Genomic DNA, 25628 nt, shown 5'->3' on the forward strand with positions numbered 1-25628 from the left:
CGGGGCCCCGGCGCGCCGGGCGCTGCGCAGACACAGGGTGGGATCGGGGCCCCGGCGTGCCGGGCGCTGCCCAGACACAGGGTGGGATCGGGGCCCCAGCGCGCCGGGCGCTGCACAGACACAGGCTGGGATCGGGGCCCCGGCGCGCCGGGCGCTGCCCAGACACAGGGTGGGATCGGGGCCCCGGCGCGCCAGGCGCTGCACAGACACAGGGTGGGATCGGGGCCCCGGCGCTGCGCAGACACAGGGTGGGATCGGGGCCCCGGCGCGCCAGGCGCTGCGCAGACACAGGCTGGGATCGGGGCCCCAGCGCGCCGGGCGCTGCCCAGACACAGGGTGGGATCGGGGCCCCAGCGCGCCGGGCGCTGCACAGACACAGGCTGGGATCGGGGCCCCGGCGCGCCGGGCGCTGCACAGACACAGGGTGGGATCGGGGCCCCGGCGCGCCAGGCGCTGCACAGACACAGGGTGGGATCGGGGCCCCGGCGCTGCGCAGACACAGGGTGGGATCGGGGCCCCGGCGCGCCAGGCGCTGCGCAGACACAGGCTGGGATCGGGGCCCCGGCGCTGCACAGACACAGGGTGGGATCGGGGCCCCGGCGCGCCGGGCGCTGCCCAGACACAGGGTGGGATCGGGGCCCCGGCGCGCTGGGCGCTGCGCAGACACAGGGTGGGATCGGGGCCCCGGCGCGCCAGGCGCTGCCCAGACACAGGGTGGGATCGGGGCCCCGGCGCGCCGGGCGCTGCCCAGACACACGGTGGGATCGGGGCCCCGGCGCGCCGGGCGCTGCTCAGACACAGGGTGGGATCGGGGCCCCGGCGCGCCGGGCGCTGCGCAGACACAGGGTGGGATCGGGGCCCCGGCGCGCCGGGCGCTGCGCAGACACAGGCTGGGATCGGGGCCCCGGCGCGCCGGGCGCTGCTCAGACACAGGCTGGGATCGGGGCCCCGGCGCGCCGGGCGCTGCGCAGACACAGGCTGGGATCGGGGCCCCGGCGCGCCGGGCGCTGCGCAGACACAGGGTGGGATCGGGGCCCCGGCGCGCCGGGCGCTGCGCAGACACAGGGTGGGATCGGGGCCCCGGCGCGCCGGGCGCTGCGCAGACACAGGGTGGGATCGGGGCCCCGGCGCGCCGGGCGCTGCGCAGACACAGGGTGGGATCGGGGCCCCGGCGCGCCGGGCGCTGCCCAGACACAGGGTGGGATCGGGGCCCCGGCGCGCCGGGCGCTGCCCAGACACAGGGTGGGATCGGGGCCCCGGCGCGCCGGGCGCTGCCCAGACACAGGGTGGGATCGGGGCCCCGGCGCGCCGGGCGCTGCCCAGACACAGGGTGGGATCGGGGCCCCGGCGCGCCGGGCGCTGCCCAGACACAGGGTGGGATCGGGGCCCCGGCGCGCCGGGCGCTGCCCAGACACAGGCTGGGATCGGGGCCCCGACAGCGCCTGCCCCACGAGCTCGCAATCTGAGCAGACCGTGGGGGGAAATGGGAGCCCAGCAAGGGTGAGGGACGTGCCCAAGGTCCCAGTTCCCAGCCCGGTGCCCCAGCTGCCGGCCCGCGCTGCAGCTCTGCCCACAGCAGCCTCTCTCCGCCTCTGCGGACTTGGCCCCCCAGTCCACACAGGAGCCTTGGCTCCCCCGGGTCCTGGGCACTGGTTTAAACCGGGCCCAACCCCTCCAGGCCATGAGCAGGCTCCCCGCTTCCCCCCGCTCCCTGCCCACCTGCATCTCCTCCATCCAGCCGATCATGGAAACCATGTCCTGGAAGATGGTCTGCAGAGCCAGGCTCTGCTCCAGACGGGCCCGCCGGGCCTCCACCAGCTCGGTCAGCAGCCCCCACTGGCGCAGGATGCTGCCCTTCTGGGCGCTGATGCGCCGCACGTCGTAGTAGCCCTCGGCCTCCAGGGCCAGCGCCAGCTCCGCCACCACCTGGATGCGCTCCTCATAGGACGAGACGTCCGCCTCAATGGCCTCGTGCTTCTTCATGGCCGCCTCCACCGCCGGCAGGTCGTAGCCAAAGTTGTCCTGGGGGCGGCGGGGGCGTGAGAGAGAACACAAGAGCGGCCAGACCGGCTCAGAGCAAAGGTCCCTCTCGCCCCGTGTCCTGTCCTCCGGCAGCGGCCAGTGCCAGGGCCCCGCGAGGGAACGAACGGAACAGGGAATCACCGAGTGATCCATCCCGTCGCCCACTCCCAGCTCCTGGCAAACAGAGCCCAGGGACACCATCCCGCCAATCCTGGCTAATAGCCACTGATGGACCTGTCCTCCATGAACTTATCTAGTTCTCTTTTGAACCCTGTTATGGTCTTGGCCTTCACAACATCCCCTGGCGAGGAGTTCCCCAGGTTGACTGTGCGTTGTGGGAAGAAATACTGCCTTTGTTTTAAACCTCCTGCCTGTTCATTGCATTGGGTGACCCCTAGTTCTTGTGTTACGAGAAGTAAATAACACGCCCTTATCTACTTTCCCCACACCGGTCATGATTTTACAGACCTCTGTCGTATCCCCCCGAGTCGTCTCTTTTCTAAGCTGAAAAGTCCCAGTCTTATTCATCTCTCCCCATGCAGCAGCCATTCCAGCCCCCGATCATTGTTGTTGCCCTTTTCTGAACCTTTTCCAATTCCAATCTACCTTTTCTGAGATGGGGCGACCACATCCACACGCAGGATTCCAGCTGTGGGCGTCCCATGGATTGACATAGAGCAGGGGGTCTCAAACTCGAATCACCAGGAGGGCCACATGAGGACTCGTACGTTGGTCCGAGGGCCCCCGCCCCCCACTCCACCCCTGCCCCTGCCTGCGGGGTGCAGCAGGGTCTCAGGGCAGGGAGTTGGGGTGCGGGGTGCAGGAGGGGTTTGGGTTCCGGCCTGGCACCGCTTACCTTGAGCGGCTCCGGGAAGGCAGGGGCGCGCGCCGGGGCCAGGGTAGGCTCCCTGCCTGCCCCGGCCCCGGCCCCACAGATACCCACAGGCAAGAGCAGCTCCCGGAGTGCTCGGCTCCCCCTCCCCCCGGGGCTGCAGGGGCGGTGCGGAGCCCTCAGCACCAAGGGGCTGGCAAATCCGCGGGCCGGATCCAGAGCCCTGAGGGGCCGGATCCGGCCCAGGGCCGTAGTTTGCCCACCCCTGGCCTGGAAGTAGGCCAGGGCCGCGGCACGCTGGGGGGGGGCCCCCGCAGGAGCTTGGCGGGCCACAGGGAAGAACCCCGCGGGCCGCGTGTTTGAGACCCCTGATGTCGAGGCAACGTGATATTTTCTGCCTTATTATCTGCCCCTCTCTTAATGGTTCCCAGCGGTCTGTTCGCTTCTTTGGCTGCCGCTGCCCATTGAGTGGATGTTTCCAGAGAACCGTCCGCAGTGGCTCCAAGATCTCTCTGGAGTGGTAACAGCTAATTCGGACCCCGCCATTGCCCATGTGTAGCTGGGATCATGTTGCCCCATGTGCATGACTGCATTTATCAACGCCGCGTTTCATCAGCCCTTTTGTGGCCCAGGCCCCCAGTTTTGAGAGTCCCTTTGTAGCTCTTCACAGCCTGCCTGGGACTTCACTATCTTGAGTAGTTTTGTATCATCTGCAAATTTTGCCACCTCACGGTTTACCCCTTTTTCCAGATCGTTTATGAACACGTTGAAAGGACTGGTCCTAGTACGGACCCCTGGGAGACCCTGCTATTTACCTCTCTCCATGCTGAAAACTGACCATTTATTCCTACCCTTTGTTTCCTGTCTTTCAACCAGTCACCGATCCAGGAGAGGACCTTCCCTCTTATCCCGTGAGGGGCCAGCCGGGGCACGAGAGAGGGACCGGGCCGCTGGGGCTGTCTGTCCGTGAGAGCGGGACTAACCACTAGACCCCACTCCTTTCCCAGAGCCAGGGAGAGAACCCAGGAGTCCTGGCTCCTAGACCCCTGCTCTAATCACTAGACCCCACACAGGTAGGGCCCGTGGGGCAGTAAGGTCAGGGCTGCTTTGCGTCCTGTTTGTCTCCGGTGCCATTGGGTTCGGCTGTGGGCCCCGGGGGGCTGGGTGGGCCCTGGCGGGGCTACGGGAACCCGGACCGGGGACTGCGCGGGACGCTGGGGAGGAGCCGCGTGGGATCTCACCTGCGCCACCAGCCGCTGGTTCTCGCCGAGCCAGGCCTCCCGCATGCCGGCCTTGTGGTCGAAGCGCTGGGCCAGCAGCTCCAGCTTCTCCTGCCGGATGAGCTCGTTGCGCAGCGACACCTCCCGCTCGTGCTCCACCTTCTCCAGCTGGGCCCAGGCCTGGGGGCAGCGCGGGGCTCAGAGGGGTCAGGGCCGGGGGCCAGCGCTCCCTCGGGGGGCCCGGGCTGTCCCTGGAGCCCAGGAAGCCCTCGGCCCCCAGCCCAGGTTCTCAGCGCTCTGGGGGCCTGGACTGGCCCAGGGGCGGCTTATGGGTACCATCCTGCCCAGAGCTTGTGAGGGGCCCCGATCCCACGGGACAGGCCCCGAGTCCCAGTGGATGCAGACAGGGCCTGGTGCAGGGCACCACTGGGGGAGAGACCACAGGGGGATGGGTCTGTGTGAACCTCCTGACCCCTCTGAATGGCCCCATTCCCCCATAGATCCCCACAGCTCCCCCACACTCCCTCAGCTCCCCCGCACGGCTCCATCCCCCCCAGCTCCGCCCCCCGTGGCCCCCCCAGCTGCACCTTGTTGATGTCCGAGATGCCGCGGCCCTCGCCGGGCACGTACAGTTTGCGGCTGTGGCCACGCAGTTTGCTCTGGATGCTGAAGAGCAGGACCTCCAGGTTCCCCTTCTCCTGGAACCTGCCGAGGGAGCCAGGCCAAGCATTACGCCCCCCCTCGGCTGCCCCCCTCCAGCCATCGCCTCCCCGTCTCACCGCCCCCCGCCCAGGGCTTCTCCCATGGATCAAACAACTCCCGAGTGGTTCGGGCTCTTCCCGGGGCCCGATCTGCCCTGGGGGATTCCTGGGGGGGGCCAGGGGCACCTCGTGCCCGGACGCCCCGGGAAACTCTCAGCCCAAGGACGCCTGCAGCCGGTTGGTATAGAGACCCCACTTCCAAACCCGCGTCTACACTGCGGCTCCAGCCAGGTTAGCTGCACCGGTTAGAATCTGGGGGGGAACCACCTGGCATTCTGCCCCCGCCTGCGTGGCCCGGCCCCCGCCCCATCGCCCCGTGCGTCGCGGGCAGCCGCTCACTTGACCGGCTTCTCCAGGGTGCAGAAGGTGGTGAAGGTCTGGAGCTGGTGCTGCACCCCGGCCAGGGAGTTGGCGAACTTCTGGTTGCTGATGATGGCGACAGTGCGCTCGATCCAGGCCAGCAGCTCGGCCGCCAGCCGCTCGTACCGCTCCATGAGCGCCTCGAGCTCCACCGCCTGGTCCAGCACCTGTGGGGCGAGGTCATCGCAGGAGTAAACGGGCCCTGCGCCAGGCACCGGGGCGCCCCGGCTCCTGCCCGCTGCTCCCCGTCTGCTGGAGACGCCAGTCGGCTCCCAACCCTGCAGGATGCGCCCTGGTGCAGCCAGGCCAGGCAGGGCGGGACTGTCACCCTGCGGCAATCCCAGGGCGGAGGCGGCTCTCCCGGCCTATCGGGGCTTTAGACCAGCACATGGAAAGGACTAGCCACGTTTATACTGGTCCAACCGCATCCCGCGGCCCCGCTTCAATCGCACCAGCAGAGCCCAAGGGCTGATCTAGTCCAGTCTAGATGGGTTCTCCCATCGCCGGAGCAGCCCGGCCCTGGCACCCCCTCTGCATGCGGGTGGTGACCCCGGGGGGTTCTGGGTGTGTGCAGCGCCTGGCACAGGGGGGCCCTGGGCTATGGCTGGGGTCCAACGGCAACACGAATTATAACAAAGCAAATGCATTTCACGGCAGAGACCCTGGCCGAGATCAGGGCCCCGTCGTGCCAGGCGCTGCACAGACACAGAATGCCCCAACAAGCTCACGGACAGGCAAGGGCGGGGTATTTCCCAGTGCGGACAGCTCCGTTTCCATCCCCCTGGTTCCCATGTGCTTGGCCGAACCTCCCTGTGAAAACCCACCAGGCCCCTCCACCCTCCTTGGAATCTCTCCGTCCTTCGCCCCCCTGCTGCGGTGCCTATGAAACAGGACGACGAGCCATGAAACACGGGCCCAGAGAGGGGACAGTGACTTGGCCGAGGTGCAACACAGCAACGCTGCCTGAGTCTGCAGAGAGCCTGTTGCTGGGAGTCCCCTCTCGGATCTGATCCCCCCAATCTGCCCCGAGCGTGAGTGACGCAGCCTGGGTCTGCCGAGAGCCTGCACCCGTCGCTGGGGGGGGCTGCCCTGAACAGCATGTTGGCCATGCTGCCGCTCTGGGAGTGGCCCGCTGTGCGGAGGTATCTGCTGGCCATCCGAGACTAGGGGTACCCCGCTGGCTTCCCCTGGCCCCCCACTGCTCCCCTGGCAGTTCAGACAGCCCGGGTGCGGTGTGGTGCCCTCCCCCCAGCGTCTCTCCGTAGCCTGGCGGTCCTTCGCCGCAGCAGCCCTGTGCAGGGGCAGCTCGGCCCCGGGGCAGATGAAGATGCTGCCAAGGAACGGCTCAGATGGGCATAAAAGAGCAGCTGGCAGGGCCCAGCTGGCAGCAGTGATCTCGTCAGCAAGGCGGCGGGGGCCGGGGGGGGAAGCAGCTGGCGCCTTCCCTGGGTGCCGCCCCGAGAGCGCCCCCTGCTGCCCACCAAGAACCAACGGCAAAGGCTGCTGCCTCAGGAGCTGTGCCCGCCCGGCTCCACCCCGGCCTCGCTGGGCCAGACAACACCCTGCCTGCCAGCCCCTTCTGGGGTCAGCTCGGACCCCCCGTTATACCCTCGCCAGGTCATAAATTAAACCACCAGCAGGGGGCTCCAGACACAATTCAACCCAGCCCCACCATGGGACCCTGCCCCCTGCACGGTCATTTGCACTAGTGCCACGTGCGGGGGAGGGGCTCTCTGACTCGGCAGCACTTCACACTCGCTTTGCACTAGTGTGATTGGCCGCACGAGGGGAGCTGGGCCCATTACGGGCACTGACAGCTCCCAGGTAGGCTCGGGGTCAAGCCCAAGTAACTCAGCGAAAGGGAGCGCGGGGGCAGACGGAGGCACAGGAAATGTAAACCCCACGTCTACAGGCTCCAGGGGCCACGTGACTGCATCAGAGCTCAGCTGCCAGAAGTCGGTCCAATAAAAAATACAACCTCACCCACCTTGTGTCTAAAGAACCAGCAGGTTTCCAGCTCACACTCGGGAAGAAAAGCTCAAAACGTGACCCGAGTGTGAGCAACGCAGCGACGCTGCCAGAGTCTGCTGAGAGCCTGAGCCCATCGCTCTGAGGACTGCAAACTGCCCCCTGCATCTCAGCCCCACTGCTCCGGGACACAGTGGGGCCCCGATCTTGGGTCTGCACAGCCCCCGGCACAAGAGGGGGTCCCAATCTCAGCTGGGCTCTTTACAGTCCGCCATGATACGACGCTGCAGCGCGCCAGGAGCCACACACAGCCATACCCCCGTGCCAAACCGAGGGCGTTATTGCAAATTAGGGACTGGCCCTTGTTTAACATCCCACCAGGAATCGCGGTCGCCCTGCAAACGGGTCAGCGCCCTCTGCGGTCCCCCAGCAGGACCCACAGGTAACTGGCGAGACCAGAGCCCACCGGCAGCCTCCCCCAGGCACCCACCTTCCCAATCCTCTTCCCCTCCACTGCGAGGGCCTTCATTTTGGAGAAGTAGTGGTAGAAAGAGACCACGTAGGTGATGATGGACTTCTCGTCCGGGTTCTCCATGTTCACATCTGCCGGGGGGGAGAACCGAACCGCTCAGCAGAGACGTCAGATCTGCCGGCCGAGCGCCCGAGATCAGCGCGAGTGACTTAGCTGGTGCCTGTTCCTGCAGGTCTGAGCACCTCGCCACCGGGACTGATTTTACCCCCCAGCCCCCGGGGCGGCCAGGCCAGGCTAGTCTCCCTGGGTCACAGGCGGGGAACCGAGGCCCCCGGAGGCCACGTTATTATTATTAGGTGTACTACGGGCGTGCCCAGGTGCCCCAGCCATGCACCCAGCCCCCACCGCGCTAGGCGCTGTACAAACCCAGCCCCTTCCCCAGAGAGCCCCCAGTCTGGGTGTAAGACAAGTGACAACAGGCCGACGGGGGAGCACAGGGCACGACACAGCGATACCAGTGAGCGTGGTGAGCGGGGCTCTCAGCCAACCAGCACCGGCTGCTGTGGGGCTCACCGAGTGACCAGACCCAGAGCGGAGGGGAAGGGGCTTGGCCACGGTCACTCAGCCGGTCAGGGGTCTCCGACCCCCAGCTGCTGTTCCACCCCAGAGGTGGCTGCACCGCGTGGTGTGACCCTGCTCCGTCCGAGACGGGGAGTTACCTTCCGGGTCCAGCAGCTTGGTCAGGCCCAGCTGCTGCTCGGCCACGTTGAAGGCCTGCTGCAGGTTGTAAGTAGCGTTGGATTTGGTGAGTTTGCTGAAGTCGACGATCTCCGGCCTGGGAATTCAACACAACACCTGATGGAGCTTCGGTGGGACATGAGGGGCAGCGGGATGGGCCCCTGGCGTAGAGCCATTTATCCTGACTCCCACCCCCCCTCTAACCACCAGACCCCACTCCCCTCCCAGAGCCAGGGAGAGAACCCAGGAGTCCTGGCTCCCAGCCCCCTCCCCCTGCTCTAACCACCCGCCCCCACTCCCCTCCCAGAGCTGGGGATAGAACCCAGGAGTCCTGGCTCCCAGCCCCCCTGTTCTAACCACTAGACCCCACTCCCCTCCCCGAGCCGGGAACTCTCCATTCTTTTGCCCTGATGTATTCCAGAAAATCAGACCCCAGCCGGGAAGCTGCCAGCGCATCAGAAACAACCCAAAAGACTTTGGAATCCGGACCCCGGGGAGGGGGGGAGCACCCAGCCCCCCACCGCCTGCCAGGAGGCAGCCGCCCGCACACCTGTGCCGGTGGATCAGGGCGTTGAAGGCCAGCCCGTCCCTCCAGCTGGTGGTGAAGTTCTGGATATTCACTTCCGGGTACCTGGAGGAGGGTCCGAAAGGAGGGGTAGGGAAAGAGTCAATACAACCGTGCGCAGAATGACCACCCGCCCGCCCGGCCCACCACGGCTCTGCTCGGGGCATCAGACTCGCAGCAACCTCGGGACAGCCTGGGGCGATCAGAGCCACCCTCCATCTAGCCCAGATGCCAGGAGGGATACAGCCCGGGATCCCAGCACCCGCTGCACCGGGGGGATACAGCCCGGGATCCCAGCACCCGCTGCACTGGGGGATATGGCCCAGGATCCCGGCACCCGCTGCACTGGGGGGATACGGCCCAGGATCCTGGCACCTGCTGCACTGGGGGATACGGCCCAGGATCCCAGCACCCGCTGCACTGGGGTATACAGCCTGGGATCCCAGCACCCGCTGCACCGGGGGGATATGGCCCGGGATCCCAGCACCCGCTGCACCGGGGGGATATGGCCCGGGATCCCAGCACCCGCTGCACTGGGGGATACGGCCCGGGATCCCAGCACCCGCTGCACCGGGGGGATACGGCCCGGGATCCCGGCACCTGCTGCACTGGGGGATACGGCCCAGGATCCCAGCACCCACTGCACTGGGGGATACGGCCCAGGATCCCAGCACCCGCTGCACTGGGGTATACAGCCTGGGATCGCAGCACCCGCTGCACCGGGGGGATACGGCCCGGGATCCCGGCACCCACTGCACCGGCGGGATATGGCCCAGGATCCCAGCACCCGCTGCACTGGCGGGATACGGCCCGGGATCCCGGCACCCACTGCACTGGCGGGATATGGCCCGGGATCCCAGCACCCACTGCCCTGGGGGCATACGGCCCGGGATTCCCGGCACCAGCTGTTCCAGACCCAGAACCGGCCGCCAAACCCAAAAACTGACCATCCGCCCATGGTTAAACTCGCACCTTGGTCCAAGCAACCCAGCTGTGCGCCCAGAGAACACCCAGTCCCTTTGCCCGCCTGGTCCCTACGCCCGCCTGGAGAATGCCCAGTCCCTACGCCCGCCCGGTCCCTATGCCTGCCCGGAGAATGCCCCGTCCCTACGCCCGCCCGGTCCCTACGCCTGCCTGGAGAATGCCCAGTCCCTACGCCTGCCCGGAGAATGCCCAGTCCCTGAGAATGCCCAGTCCCTGAGCCTGCCCGGTCCCTATGCCTGCCCGGAGAATGCCCCGTCCCTACGCCCGCTTGGTCCCTACGCCTGCCTGGAGAATGCCCGGTCCCTATGCCTGCCCGGAGAATGCCCAGTCCCTGAGCCTGCCCGGTCCCTATGCCCAGTCCCTGAGCCTGCCCGGTCCCTATGCCCGCCCAGAGAACGCCCAGTCCCTACACACAGTCAGTCCCTACGCCTGCTCGGAGGATGCCTGGTCCCTACGCACGCCTGGTCCCTACACCTGCCCGGAGAATGCTGTGATGAAGCAGGACTGTTCTTAATGTTTCCTCTGAATAGTGTGGGGGTGCCTCAGTTTCCCCTAGGCAGTTCTTAAGTATCTAGGGGATGGGATAAGGGTGTATGATCCTTGCAGAGCCCTAGAGGGCAGGCGTGTGCAGGGGTCTGGACACAGAGAATGGCCGACACCCTGTTTCCTGGCCACTGATGGCCTGGCCCCTTCCCCCCTGCAAGGTGAGAGCTAAAGGGCTGGAGAACAAAGGAATCAGGTGCCCTCCTGGCCCGGGAAAGGGACAAAGCCCAGAGCAGGGCGGGGCTAGAGGGAGTTTCAGTTTGGGGCTGGCTGGGACACGGAGTGAAGGGCAGACGTGGTTGTCTGGCTCACTGCCCCCCAAAAGGGACCCAGCTGAGGGGTCCTGTTCTCTGCACCTACAAGCTCTGTGTTAGACCATGTTCCTGTCATCGAATAAACCTTCTGTTTTCCTGGCTGGCTGAGAGTCCCGTCTGACTGCGGAGTTGGGGGGCAGGACCCTCTGGCCCCCCCAGGACCCCGCCTGGGCGGACTGGCTGGGGGAAGCGCACGGAGGGGCAGAGGAGGCTGAATGCTCCGGGGTCAGACCCAGGAAGGTGGAGCCGGGGGAGCTGTGTGTCCTGCAGACAGGCTGCTCCCAGAGAGGAGACTTCCCCAGAGTCCTGCCTGGCTTCGTAGGGAGCCGTTCCAGAGCATCACCCAGGGACCCTGTGACAAATGCCCGGTCCCTGAGCCAGCCCAGTCCCTACACCCGCCCGGAGAACGCCCGGTCCCTATGCCCACTGATCTAGGGACCACCAGGCAGAGCCCGCCCTGCCAGAGAGCACAGCAAGGCCCGGCTCAGGCCCGGCTCCCTGGGCCGCGCCAGGAGGGAAGTGAGGAGTCACGGCCCTGGGCATGTCCCTTGCCCCAGGAGGGACGTGCCGTGCGAAGGCCAGCTGGGAGCTGTGGGGGCACCCGGGCAGCTCCAGGGCCCCTCACCCTGCCGTCTTCATCTGGCACCAGAGCAGCAGTGCGTCCTTGGCCGAGCGGGTCTCCCTGTTGTCTTCCGTCTCGATTTTAATCACCTGGATCTGGGCGAAGGGGGAGGATGATTGACACACGCGCCATGGAAACACTCAGCCCTCCCCCGCCGGACACCTGGGTTCCACTGGCCACTCCCCTCCCCCTGCTCCACATGTCCTGCTGGGGAATCCCCTTAAGACGGCGCCCTGGGAGAACAGAGACAGCTGCACCACCTCTGCCCCCATGCCCGGCCCGGGGGGACCCCTGTGTGGGGTCAGCGGGTGTGTCTGGCCCTATGCCACCCGCCTGGCTGGGCGGGGGCAGGGCCCTGCGATCTATAGGGAGATCACTTCGCCGTTGGGGTGCAGCCACCTCTGGGGTGGACAGCAGGGGCTGAGTAACAGTGCACAGCGGAGCGGGGCATGCGGGGGAGGCAGGGAGAGGCAAAGCGCAGTGGCCTGCCCTGGGGCTGGTCCGTCCCCAGGGATCTGTCACTGCCCCATGGCACCAGGCGCCAGCCCCGCCGGCAGGGCAGAGCGCCCCACATCTCGCTCCCCCGGCACAGCGCCCCCCAGCGCCGCCCCCTCGCGCCACCCACCGGCCCCTCCCACCTGGAACCGCAGGATGATGGTCCAGACGAGCCCCAGCGTCAGGCGGTGGTTCCCGTCCACGATGTCGTGCGAGCCGACGTTCTCCAGGTGCACGCGCTGCTCCTTCAGGAACTGCAGGGCCTTGTCCACGTTCTCCAGTGAGTGGATCCGCATGCGTCCGCGCGTCGGCTTGGGCTGGGGGCCACAGGGAGGGGCCTGAGCACCGTGCCTCCGGCTCCCCGTGCCACGCAGGCTCCCCCGGCCAGGGAGAGCTCTCGGCTAATGCCCCGTCCTCGCCCTGGGCCAGGCAAACCGCCCCGAGACACCAGGAGGGGCCCCGCCCCAGCCAGGCCCTGGCCCCACCCGGGGGGCCACCCGTGCTCGGCACAGCCGGAGCTGGGCACTGGGATAGCACGGTGAGGGTGCAGGACGACCGCCCCAGGCAGAAGGGAGGGACAGGGAGGAGCCCTGGCAGACAAGGGGCTACGTATGGGGGCGGACGGACGGACAGGAGTACTGGGTACAGAGCCAGGTCCATCCCAGATCCCCTTTACAGAAGCACCCCCCAACCCCACCATCTGCGGCTGACTCCCGGGGGCGATTTCTCTGTCCGTGCCAGCTAGGGACACCGCGCCAGCGTCCTGCCAGCCCCGGCTCTGCCCTGCACCGGCTGCAGCGGGCAGAGTGAGCGCCCCAGCGCAGACTCTGGCGGGGCAGCCCCCGGGGGTCCCCTGCCTCGCTGCTCTTTGCCGCTGGGGGCCTTTGCCCCGGGCAGAGCCAGTCCCCAGCCCCCGTAGCGCCGGGCCGGCCGAGGCGTTCTCACCAGCTGCTCCCCGGACAGCACCTCCAGCAGCTTGGTCAGCATGTAGCCGTCGCGGAGGTCGGCGTAGAGGTCGCTGATGCGGCAGGACACCCGGGCCAGGTGCGAGTTCACCCACTTGGTGAAGGTTTTCTTCTGCACGGCCTCGCGCTCATCTGCCAGGGGCAAACGCAGCACGGTCACTGCCCTGCCCACACCCAGCCTGTGGAGATGGCTAGCCACGTGTGCAGGGCCCCCCACTGCACCCCCGCTTTAATCAACAGTCCACTGCCCTTCCAGTGCCGGGAACAGAACCCAGGAGTCCTGGCACCACCCCCAGCTCTAACCACTAGACCCCACTCCCTTCCCAGAGCCAGGGACAGAACCCAGGAGTCCTGGCTCCCAGCCCCCCTGCTCTAACCACTAGACCCCACTCCCTTCCCAGAGCCAGGGACAGAACCCAGGAGTCCTGGCTCCCAGCCCCCCTGCTCTAACCACTAGACCCCACTCCCCTCCCAGAGCCGGGAAGAGAACCCAGGAGTCCTGGCTCCCAGCCCCCCCTCTAACCACTAGACCCCACTCCCCTCCCAGAGCCAGGGAGAGAACCCAGGAGTTCTGGCTCCCAGCCCCCCGCTCTAACCACTAGACCCACTCCCCTCCCAGGGCCAGGGAGAGAACCCAGGAGTCCTGGCTCCCAGCCCCCTCACACCCTGGCTCTAACCACTAGACCCCACTCCCCTCCCAGAGCCAGGGAGAGAACCCAGGAGTCCTGGCTCCCAGCCCCCCGCTCTAACCACTAGACCCCACTCCCCCCTCAGAGCCAGGGAGAGAACCCGCGTCCTGGCTCCCAGCCCCCTGCGGACGTACCGGCGAGTGCTTTGATGCGGGAACACTCAAACAGCTTGGCGGTGGCCGCGGTGTCCTCCCAGACCTGGTTGTCCGTGTTCTCCCAGCGGGTGTTGTTGTTCTGCGACTGGATCTCCATGTTATCCAGCTCAGCTGCTCCGTCGGCCATCGGGGAGCGTTAGCGTCTACCAGAAAAGACAGCAAGTGACAGGCTCCGGGCCGGGGTTTGAGGAGACCCCGCTCCAGCCGGCAGCCCCAGGAACCTCGAGCTGGGTCAGGGCCTGGCAGCCGGCCTGGCTGCTGTTTTCTAAGCAGCGTGAACAGTGTCAAGCATCTTCCAGCAACCAGAGCACGATGGTTACTGGTGCATGTGCAATCATGTTCAATGTTCCTGCACGGTGCCCCCTCTGCACACAACCCTCCCCCCGCCTCCCCAGGAACGGGTCTTCCCCCGTCATCCGATCACTCGTCGTGCACCTGACAACGCACCAAGTGTGTGCACGAGGGATCGGCACCGGGGAAAGCTGCACGCACGATTCACTGCCAACGTGCAGTGCGGGTAGGCTGTCCCCTGGGCACGCCGGCAACCGCTGCACCCCAGCTCCACGCACCTGGCTTCTGCCCACGTACCGGCCATCCCGCGTGTCTAAACGTCGCACGCGGGCGACCGCAGCAGGCCAAGCTGCGCCCACAATCGCCCGTTGGACAGCGCTGCTGCTCAGGTGTGTGCGTTCACACGCACGGAGCCGCGGGGGGGGGGGGGGGGGCCGGCTCTGCTGCACACGCACGGCCCACCATGCACAGGCCCCCTGCTCGCCTGCCAAGGCTTTGCACACGTGCGAGTCACCCAGACGACGCTGCCCACGCTCAGGGGTGAATTCTCTGGGGCAGGGACTGTCTGTCCTCTGAGCCTGGCCAGCCCCCGGCACAAGGGATTCCTGAGCCCAACCGGGGCTTTGGGGCCTGCCACGACCCTAACGGTTCAGCATAACCCCAAGGAGCCGAGACTCTCCCGGCACGGAGCCAAAACGCCGCACGCAGAGGCCAAACCCCAGAGGAGACTTCACGGGCCGCTGCAGAGGAGCTGGGCCCGACGCACGAGTAATCTGTACAGAGCTGACTACCAGCTGGCTCAGAACTGTGCACGGCCCCGTCCAGCCGGGACCACCAGCTCGTCCCTCCTCACAGCCCCATCCTCCGAGCCTGGGGTGCGCCAATCCGCGCGCAGATCTGGGCCCGAGCGGGGACCGGCCAGGGCCTGGTGCGGGACGTGCACTCCTGACTTCTTAGTTACTTCGCTGGCATTAAGCAGCAGCCAAGGAAGGGGGGATTTGCCCAGCAGATGCCGACTTGCCAGGAAGGTGGAGTTTTCTGATCAAGAGAGATTATCCTGCGGGGTGCACAGCAGGGCTGCAGGGGGTGGTGTGGCCACTGGGAGCTGGGACTCCTGGGTTCTCTCCTGGCTCTGGGAGGGGAGTGGAGTCTAGTGGCTAGAGCGGGGGGGGGGCTGGGAGCCAGGACTCCCGGGTTCTATCCCAGCTCTGCCCCTTGGCCCGCTGGATGATGTGGGGCAAGTCGCTTCCCCTCCCACCCTCCATCAATTTACACTGTAAACTCTCCGGCGCAGGGTCTGTGCAGCGCCTGGCACAAGGGGGCCCTGATCTAAGCTGGAGTCTCTCCATGCTACCGTAATACACCTAATAATGAGCTACTAAAATCTGTGCCTTTCTCTTTGGGCTCTGCTTCTCCATGTCTCAGTGCAAAATGCCACCCTCGTGAGCTGCCAGCGTCACCCTCCCTTCGCACTGGTGCGATGGCAGCGCATGGGGCTGGGCAACGAGGACTCAGCCCCCAGGGCTTCGCTGCAGGCGATGAATTGATAAATGCAAGATCCAAACGCCTGACAGTGACCAATGGCAACAACCGCCCATCACACCACAGAGCTCCCAGCAAACAGCCCTGTCGGCCTGCTCAGTCTAATGGATTTTAAGCCCAGAAGACGCCCTTATGATCTAAGTTGCCCTCCGCCATCAGAGAGTCGCCCAGAGATCCTGCACCCAGCCCAGCACGCGGGAACGAAGAGATTCCACCGACGTGTCTCGCGCTACGTTACCCGCTTGCCCGGTTCGCCCCGAGGTTTCTAGCCCCGTCTCACAGCTAGAAGTGAACGAGGGACGGGACCCGATGGGACGTTGCACTCCATATGCTTTATAAATATATGCTTGGAATGTGAATACGACGTAACTGGAATATGCTTCATGCAAAAGGTCTCTTGGAAGGTATCGTTACAAAGCTTATAATCTCCTGAGTGTGGGCATCCTATTTGTATAAATGTATCACTCTTGTATCTGAAACTAGGAATATGAAATATAACTCTGAGGGCCTGTTGTAATTATGCAAAGTGCGGGCCATTAATGGTGGCTTGGAATCTTGATGGCTCCCAGCAGCCAGGACAATTGGGTGTAAATGGCTCTGTTGACTTGGAAGCCTTCCTGTGAGTCAGGCCAGGAAGAATGAAGGCTTGGGGGGGTCTCACAGGACATGTGACCATGTCACCTGGTACTGGAATCCATCTTAAACCTGGTGCTTTTCCAGTGAGAAGGGGGGGTAGAAACCCAGAAAGACAAAGGATTTCCGCCTTGGGCCAAAGCTATAAAAGGGGGTGGAACAGAACAAAGGGGGCTGCCAGTCATGAGAAATCCCCTAGTTACCACCTGAGCTGGAGCAACAAGGACTGTACCGGGGGGGGGGGGGGGGGGGGGGGGGGGGAAGGATTGGGCCCAGACTAGGAAGGAGTATAGTCTGTGAAAGAAGCTTATTGGAACATCGCTGAGGGTGAGATTTACCTGTATTCAGTTTCTTAAATGTATTAGGCTTAGATTTGCTTGTTTTGTTTTAAGAAAAGGAGTACTTGTGGCACCTTAGAGACTAACCAGTTTATTTGAGCATAAGCTTTCGTGAGCTACAGCTCACTTCATCGAATGCATTCAGTGGAAAATGAATGCATCCGATGAAGTGAGCGGTAGCTCACGAAAGCTTATGCTCAAATAAATTGGTTAGTCTCTAAAGTGTCACAAGTCCTCCTTTTCTTTTTGCGAATACAGACTAACACGGCTGCTACTCTGAAACCTTACTTTGTTCTGTCTGTTATTACTTGGAACCACTTAAATCCTACTTTTTATACTTAATAAAATCACTTTTGTTTATTGATAAACGCAGAGTAAGTAATTAATACCTGGGGGAGCAAACAGCTGTGCATATCTCTCTATCAGACCCCGACCGAGATGGTGTGGGGCCGGAAGGGATTGATAGATTAATAGAGCGTCAGGTAGTGCTTCCCCACCATGGGGCCTGCAGGGACTTGGCACTTTGCAAACTGCCAGGATTATTACCCCCACTGTACAGGCAGGGGAAACTGAGGCACAGTCATGGGGTGGAACTTGTGCATGAACCTGGGCTCCCAGCCACATACACCCCGGTTCTAACCCACTAGGCCCTACTCTCCTCCCTGAGTCAGAAATAGAACCCAGGAGTCCTGGCTCTAGGGTGACCAGACAGCTGGAGTGTGGGGGGTAATATGTGTCTATATAAGACAAAGCCCTGAATATTGGGACTGTCCCAATAAAATCGGGACATCTGGTCACCCTCCCTAGCTCCCAGCCCCACCCCCCCCGCTCTAACCACGAGATCCCAAGCCCCTCCGAGCTGGGGGCAGAACTCGTTTGTGGAGCGGATCTGTTAGAACAGCCCATCGGGGTTTCACCAGTGCTGGCGAATCCGCCCCCCGCCCCCCGGGAATTGTTCCGCTGGCTATTTACTCTGACCACTAAAACGCACATCCCATTTCCAGCCTGGACGCGTCCAGCTTTCACGTCCAGCCAGCAGCTCGTTCGACCTCCCCCGGCGAGCCGGCCAGGAAACGTTTGCTCCCCCTGGGCAGCTGCAGACGGGGATCAAGTCGTCCCCGAACCGTTTCTGTGCTCAGCTAAGCAGCCGGAGCTCCTGCCATCTGTCACCTCCAGGAGCTTCTGAACCCGTCAGTCGTTGTCCCGGCTCTTCTCAGACCCCCCGATTGACCAGCGGGCCCCAGAACCAGCCCCAGGCTCCCAGCAGCGTCCCACCAGGGCCAAACACAGGGCAAACCACCTCTCTGCTCCTGCTGGAGATTCCCCTGTTCCGGGGCCTCGTGCTGGGCGTTTCTGGGGGGCAGAGCTCCCCTCCCCGATGCCCCAGCTCCCTCCATGGGGTTCAGGGAAGCAGCAAACTGAGCGTTGGCCATGCCATTGAGGGAGGGGCGCGGGGACAGCTGCGCCAGGGAGACATGTGAGGGGCTCTATTCTGCTTCTAGCTGTGCACCCCCCTTTGCTCCCGGGAGCTACAAATACAGTCCCCCCATTCCCCAGCGAATAACAGAGCAGCCTCAAGGAGCAATGGGGCCTTTTCCCCTTGCTGATGGCTTCCTTCCCCACGGTGACGCCCCTGCTGGAGGGGAAGGGGCTGTGATGAAGTGGGACTGTTCTTAATGTTTCCTCTGAATACTGTAGGTGTGCCTCAGTTTCCCCTAGGCATTTCTTAAGTCTCTAGGTGGTGGGATAACGGGGTGTAATTGTTGCAGAGCAAAGGGCCAGTGAACATAAATGGCCGACACCCTGTTTCCTGGACACTGATGGCCTGGGCCCTTCCCCCCTGCAAGGTGAGAGCTAAAGGGCTAGAGAACAAAGGAATCCGGTGCCCTCCTGGCCCGGGACAGGGACAAAGCCCAGAGGAGGAGGGGCTGGAGGGAGTTTCAGTTTGGGGCTGGCTGGGACATGGAGTGAAGTGCAGACGTGGTTGTCTGGCTCACTGCCCCCCAAAACGGACCCAGCTGAGGGGTCCTGTTCTCTGCACCTACAAGCTCTGTGTTAGACCATGTTCCTGTCGTCTAATAAACCTTCTGTTTCCCTGGCTGGCTGAGAGTCCCGTCTGACTGCGGAGTTGGGGGGCAGGACGCTCTGGCTTCCCCAGGACCCCACCTGAGCGGACTCACTGTGGGAAGCACCCGGAGGGGCAGAGGAGGCTGAATGCTCCGAGGTCAGACCCAGGAAGGTGGAAGCCGGGGGAGCTTTGTGTCCTGCAGACAGGCTGCTCCCAGAGAGGAGACTTCCCCAGAGTCCTGCCTGGCTTCGTAGGGAGCCGTTCCAGAGCATGGCCCGGGGACTCTGTGACGGGGGGGCCAGGGCACTGGCCCCCCCCGGACTCCCCCCGCCAGCGCCTCAGCCAGGAGAATGGGAGCACTCGGTGTGTCCACCCTCAGGGGAGGTAATGGCACCCGCTCTCCGGGCCGGGTCCCCCACCCCCAGGGGCTTGATGGATCCCAGCGCGGCTAAGGGAGGGGGTCTGACAGAGCCCTGCGTGGTTAAGAGGAGGGGGTCTCAGCAGACCCTAGCGGGCTGGGGGAAGGGTCCTGGATCCCACCCTCCGGCCTCAGGGCTCTGCCGGGATTGGGCGCGGCCCGTGCGGTCGTTACTGACGCGCAGAGCCGGGCGCTCTCAGCAGGGCAGGATCCGTCCCCCTGCACCCGCTGAGCAGATCGGCAGCGACAGGCGCGCGATGGCAGTGGTGGGATGAAGCGCCCAGGGGGCCGGAGCAGGCGTGGGGGGGTGTCAAACCCAGCGATGGAGCTGGGAAGATGCACGGGGAGGCACAAAGGGCATCGCGCCAACTCCCAGGCTGCTCGGCTCCCTGGGCAGACACCCAGCCACTGCAACCCACGCTCGACTGCTGCCCCCTGGCACCCTCCCCCACGCCCAAACTGCCCCCCGCCCCATGCAGAGATGGAGCCTGCGCCGTCACCGAAGCCGGGCAGAGAGGAGCTTGGGGTCAAAACGCCGGCTGGGAGTCTAGACCCCCGGGCTCCATCCCAGCTCTGCCCCAGGCCCCGCTGGGTGACGAAGGGCAAGTCCCTGCATCTCTCTGGTGCTCAGCTGCCCAATCTGTAACACAGGGATAGCGAGAGACTGGGAGCTCCTGCAGGCAGGCGCTGCGTCTCACTCTGGGTCTGGGCAGCGCCCGGCGCGACGGGGCCCTGATCTCGGCCGGGGTCTGGGCGGCGCCTGGCGCGATGGGGCCCTGATCTCGGCCGGGGTCTGGCCAGGGCCCGGCGCGATGGGGCCCTGATCTCGGCCGGGGTCTGGGCGGCGCCTGGCGCGATGGGGCCCTGATCTCGGCTGGGGTCTGGCCAGCGCCCGGCGCGGCAGGGCCCTTATCTCGGCCGGGGTCTCGCTGGCGCCCGGCACGATGGGGCCCTGATCTCGGCCGGGGTCTGGGCTGCGCCTGGCACGGCGGGGCCCTAATCTTTGCTGGGGTCTGGCCAGGGCCCGGCGCGATGGGGCCCTGATCTCGGCTGGGATCTGGCCAGGGCCCGGCGCGACGGGGCCCTGATCTCAGCCGGGGTCTGGGCTGCGCCTGGCACGGCGGGGCCCTAATCTTTGCTGGGGTCTGGCCAGCGCCCGGCGCGGCAGGGCCCTTATCTCGGCTGGGGTCTGGCTGGCGCCCAGCGCGATGGGGCCCTGATCTCGGCCGGGGTCTGGGCGGCGCCCGGCACGACGGGGCCCTGATCTCGGCCGGGGTCTGGGCGGCGCTCGGCACAACGGGGCCCTGATTTTGGTTGGGGTCTGGGCGGCGCCCAGCGCGATGGGGCCCTGATCTCGGCCGGGGTCTGGGCGGCGCCCGGCACGACGGGGCCCTGATCTCGGCCGGGGTCTGGGCAGCACCCAGCACAATGGGGCCCTGTTCTCGGTTGGGGTCTGGGCGGCGCCCGGCGCAACGGGGCCCCAATCTCGGTTGGGGTCTGGGCAACGCCCAGGGCTGCTTAAGGTGTTTTGGCCACTTTCTGCCACCTTTACTCCCAGGGGACAGATGCTGGTTTCCCATCCGCCTGTACTCCACTCCCCAGTCTATTTAGTCTCCCCAGCCTGGCAGCTCTTTGAGGGCAGGTTTCTTTTCCACCTTATGGTCCCTGTAAAGGCCCTGGTGTTCCACGCCCTGGTGAGACGAGTGTGACGGGTTCGGTCACAGAGACCCCCTTGGGACTGTTGGAATTACCTCTGAGCCCAGCCTTGTTGAGCCAGACATGCTACCCCTCTGCAACACAGACCCAGGTCTGGTCCACGCCCCAGAGCTGCAGACTTAACTGAAAACTGATCAGCAGGTTACTTATCTCCAGCTCCCAGACACCCAGCTCCCAACAGGATCCAAACCCAAATGAATCCGTTTTACTCTGCATAAAGCTTATACAGGGTAAACTCATAAATTGTCTGCCCTCTATAACACTGATGGAGAGAGATGCCCAGCTGTTTGCCCCCCCAGGCATTAATCACTTATTCTGGGTATATTAATAAACCAAGGTGATTTTATTAAGTGTAACAAGTAGGATTTAAGTGGTTCCAAGTAGTAACAGACAGAACAAAGTAGGTCACCAAGCAAAATAAAACAAAACAGGCAAGTCTAAGCCTAATACATTAAGAAACTGAATACAGGTAAATCTCACCCTCAGCGATGTTCCAATAAGCTTCTTTCACAGACTAGTTTCAAAGGGGCAGCCGTGTTAGTCTGTAGCAAAAAGAAAAGGAGGACTTGTGGCACCTTAGAGACTAACAAATTTATTTGGGCATAAGTTTTTCTGGGCTAAAACCCACTTCATCTTATACATGGAGTGGAAAATACAGTAGGAAGATATATATACACAGGGAACATGAAAAGACGGGAGTTGCCATACCAACTCTAACGAGACTAATCAATTAAGGTGTGCTATTATCAGCAGGAGAAAAAAAAACTTTTGTAGTGATAATCAGGATGGCCCATTTCAAAGAGTTGACAAGAAGGTGTGAGTAACAGTAGGGGGGGAAATTAGCATGGGGAAATAGTTTTCTGTCCACATATCTATTCAGGGGACACCATCATAGGGCCTAATCACATCAGCCACACTATCAAGGCTCGTTCACCTGCACATCCACCAATGTGATATATGCCATCATGTGCCAGCATTGCCCCTCTGACATGTACATTGGTCAAACTGGACAGTCTCTACGCAAAAGAATAAATGGACACAAATCTGACATCAGGAATTATAACATTCAAAAACCAGTCGGAGAACACTTCAATCTCTCTGGTCACTCAATTACAGACCTAAAAGTGGCAATTCTTCAACAAAAAAACTTCAAAAACAGACTCCAACGAGAAACTGCAGAACTGGAATTAATTTGCAAACTGGACACCATCAAATTAGGCTTGAATAAAGACTGGGAGTGGATGAGTCATTACACAAACTAAAAACTATTTCCCCATGTTAATTTTTCCCCCTACTGTTACTCACACCTTCTTGTGAACTGTTTGAAATGGGCCATCCTGATTATCACTACAAAAGTTTTTTTCTAGCCCACATTAATCGATTGGTCTCATTAAGAGTTGGTATGGCAACCCCCATCTTTTCATGTTCTCTGTGTATATATATCTTCCTATATGCCAGATAAAGAAGTGGGTTTTTTACCCACGAAAGCTTATGCCCAAATAAATCTGTTAGTCTTTAAGATGCCACTGTACCAGGTGACATGGTCACATGTCCTGTGAAATCCCGGCCTCCATTCTTCCAGGCCTGACTCACAGGAAGGCTTCCAAGTCAACAGAGCCATTTACAACCAATTGTCCTGGTCAATGGGACCCGGCAAGATTCCAAGCCACCATTAATGGCCCACACTTTGCATAATTACAATAGAACCTCAGAGTTAACAGAAAGAAAAGGAGGACTTGTGGCATCTTAGAGACTAACAAATTTATTTGAGCATAAGCTTTCGTGAGCTACAGCTCACTTCATCGGATGCAGAGTTCCACCCGATGTAGCCCACGAAAGCTTATGCTCAAATAAATTTGTTAGTCTCTAAGATGCCACAAGTCCTCCTGTTCTTTTTGCGGAAACAGACTAACACGGCTGCTACTCTGAAACCAGAGTTAACTTTATATTTCTAGCTTTAGATTCAAGAGTGATACATTTATACAAATAGGATGACCACACTCAGTAGATTATAAGTTTTGTTTTGATACCTTTAGAGACCTTTTGCATAAAGCATATTCCAGTTACATCATATTTATACTCATTAGCATATTTCCATAAAACATTATGGAGAGCAACGTCACAGCGAGACGAGACAGACCCCAGGGTCAAACCCGCCGGGCTTGCGGCAATCTCTGTTAGAGGCCGGGGCGAGAGCAACGCGGGGGCGGAACCGCTGCTGGGGGCTCTTCGAGCATGGACCCAGCTGGGCCAGCGCCTGGCAGGGAGCTGGGTAAATGGGCTCATCCCTGTGTTCCCAGCTGGGCACAGATTGCGATCGCCTTGGTCTCTAAGGTGCCACAAGTCCTCCTTTTCTTTTTGCGGATACAGACTAACACGGCTGCTGCTCTGAAACTTGGCCAGAGAGGCCTCCTGCTTAGCACAGGCCGGAGCCCCTCACCCTAGAGCCCGGCCTGCAGCCCAGAGCTTCGGCTGTGCTGGAGCAGATCCTGGGGAAGGAGACACTCCCGGGTGGGTTCTTCCAAGGGCCAAGCCCCTCACTGACAGCTCTGCACTTCATTTCTAGCCTGAGCTCATCTCGCTCTAGCGACCGGCTGCTGCCTTCGCCCGGCTCCAGGCCTGGAGTTCGTACCCAGGCTGGGCCACAGGCCACTGCGTGCGCCGTCCAGCACCCTGCACGTCCGACGCTGCGCAAGCAGGGAGCGCTGCCCCGAAGCGGCTCGCCCAGTGCCGGGCCCAGGCAGCGAGGCTCCCGCCGTCTCAGGTGCTCCCGTACCCAGAGCCGGAGGAGCTGACGCCGTTAGCCACAGGCTCCAGTCCCACTGAGTCTGCGGCAGGGGGAGGGCCCTGGGCGAGTTCCCCATGCTGGGAAGGAGCCTGGCTGGCCTGAGAGCAGCCCAAGGAGCCGGCTGCACCGTGGGTCTTTCTGTCTCCCTTGGAAGGGTCAGGATGCAGCGGAGCAATGGGGTGGATGGGCCGATCCTCCCCTGCCCCCTGCTCTGGCCCCGCAGGGCAGGATCCTCGGACTGTTTCGGAACTGAACGGGTCCCTCTCGTCCTGGCGCCCGGATTCCCTTCAGGGGACAGACGCCAGCCAGGCAGAGCCTGCTGCGGACGCTCTGGGCTGAGCGATGCAGGAGTCAGCCTGGCCCTTCTGGCCTGGGAATGCCTGGACAGAACGCACGGCCAGCCAGGCCCGCTGGGGTCTGCCATCCTGCCAGGAGGAGTAAATCAGCCGCATCTGGCCAGGCCCCAGCCCAAGCCAACCCCCGGCGCGGCCAGGTGGACTCAACCCACCAGAGGCCACAGGCAGGTAGGGAGCCGTGTTTATCTGTCCCTCGCCCGCCCGCGCTCACAGACCCGTCCCCAGGCACTCGTCTGCCTGGCGGCCTGGCAAACACCAGCGCACGGGGCTAATGCGATGGCCGGCGGAGGAAGCAGTCGGGGAGAGAGGCAGAGACGGACGAGCGTTGGGGGCGGACAGGGAGAGGATATAGCTGGGGATGGATGGACAGAGGGGGACGCACACGCAGACTGCCAGCAGGGTGGATACAGAGACGCACAGGGTGGGACCCAGCCTCCGGCCCACGCTCTCCCTGTGCCCAACCTCCAACCCGACAGGGAACCCAGTCCCCCCAAAAGGGGCTGGAGGAATAAATTAAAGCCTGGAATGGGACCTTCCCCAGCCGGAGACGTGTTAGCCAGCTGGCTCCCGGCCAGGCTGCGGGGGGGAGGGGGGGCTGTCAACCTTCAGCTCCTGGCAAGGAGCATCTCTGCCCAGCCTTTCACCTTCTGCAGCCAGGGCGCGGGAGTGGCCGGCCGCACGGACAGACGCTGCTTGGGGCAGGGATGCAGGGGGATCGCAGGGTCTCCTTGTCCCATGGGCACCGACCAGGGCCACAAGGCAAAAATAAATAACGGCCTTCACTGGGGCCGGCCAGGGCAGCCACCTGGCAAACACCAGCCCAGCAGAAACACAAACCTGCCTCCCAGCCGCCAACTCCCCGGGCAGAAGGGGAAACGCCGGGTCACAGACACGCACCGGGCGGCTCTGGGCTCTCCTGGCTGCGGGCAAAGGGGCACCGTGCCCCGGGCTGGCGACAAGCGGCCCCCCTTGGCACACCCCCCATCTCCGGCTGGCAACCCCGGCGGGCCGTGGGCACCCAGAGCCAGCGCCCGGCTGGCACCCTGGGGTGGTGCCACTCCACGCACCCCACACTGCAAGGGGGGGCTTCCCCCATCCCCCGTCCCCGGCCAGCCTCTGCCCCCCGCCAGCCCCCCGCATGCCCGCGGCGCCGGACTCACCGCGGCCCCGCTCCCGCAGCCGGCCGCGCGGCAGCATCCAGGCCCGGGGCGCGCTGCAGAGCGCACGGCCGGGCAGCCCCGCCGTCACCGCCGCCCCCCGCGCCCGGCCAATCCCCGCTCGGCGGCGCAGCCTCCCCCCGTCCCCGCCCGGCCGGAGCGGGGAGCGAGCCGCGGGGCCGGGGCCGGGATGCGGGGAAAGGGGAGGGAGGGGCTCCGGGGTGCAGCCTGCAGGATGCCTGGGTCCTATTCCTGCCACACGCCGGGCGCACCCCCCTCCCCTCCTGCGCTGGGGGGTTTAGGTTGTGAGTGAACCCTGCCAAGCCGGGACTGGCCCCTGGGGGGTCTGGGCAGCGCCCGGCCCAGTGGGGTTCTCAGTCTCAGTCGGGGCCTCAACATTTGGATTTTTTATTTACAATTTTTTTAATACACGAATTTTATGAGCCCAATATCGGTGGAATCAAGTCTCCACAGCAGGGAGGAGTTTGCCCCTTCTCGATTTATGGGGTGTTATAATTAGCACCCTGGTACCCCAGGAGCGACAGGGAGCAGCACTGGGGACTCCGGCCGAGGACGGGAACTGTTTTCTTGGGGTCTGGTTGCATGGTTTCCGCTC

At 63.5% G+C, this 25628-nt stretch overlaps 1 protein-coding gene across 1 annotated transcript in view; it reads right to left on the bottom strand.

The window, feature by feature from the left end:
• The window catches only part of SPTBN4 (spectrin beta, non-erythrocytic 4), a 70129-nt gene extending 45016 nt beyond the window's left edge, over positions 1 to 25113 (bottom strand). The window contains exons 1-12 of the mRNA XM_037884575.2: positions 25016 to 25113; positions 13685 to 13848; positions 12842 to 12993; positions 12040 to 12213; positions 11405 to 11496; positions 8924 to 9004; positions 8355 to 8470; positions 7654 to 7766; positions 5175 to 5362; positions 4662 to 4779; positions 4096 to 4254; positions 1720 to 2022 (exon numbers count right to left, since the gene is read on the bottom strand). Of these exons, the coding sequence (XP_037740503.1) occupies positions 1720 to 2022; positions 4096 to 4254; positions 4662 to 4779; positions 5175 to 5362; positions 7654 to 7766; positions 8355 to 8470; positions 8924 to 9004; positions 11405 to 11496; positions 12040 to 12213; positions 12842 to 12993; positions 13685 to 13832 (1644 nt within the window). The 5' untranslated portion in view covers positions 13833 to 13848; positions 25016 to 25113. The remainder of the gene's footprint in view (positions 1 to 1719; positions 2023 to 4095; positions 4255 to 4661; positions 4780 to 5174; positions 5363 to 7653; positions 7767 to 8354; positions 8471 to 8923; positions 9005 to 11404; positions 11497 to 12039; positions 12214 to 12841; positions 12994 to 13684; positions 13849 to 25015) is intronic.
• Between the last annotated feature and the right edge of the window lie 515 nt (positions 25114 to 25628).

The sequence above is a fragment of the Chelonia mydas genome, chromosome 23 (genome assembly GCF_015237465.2).
Source record: "Chelonia mydas isolate rCheMyd1 chromosome 23, rCheMyd1.pri.v2, whole genome shotgun sequence".
NCBI classification, from domain to species: domain Eukaryota; kingdom Metazoa; phylum Chordata; order Testudines; family Cheloniidae; genus Chelonia; species Chelonia mydas.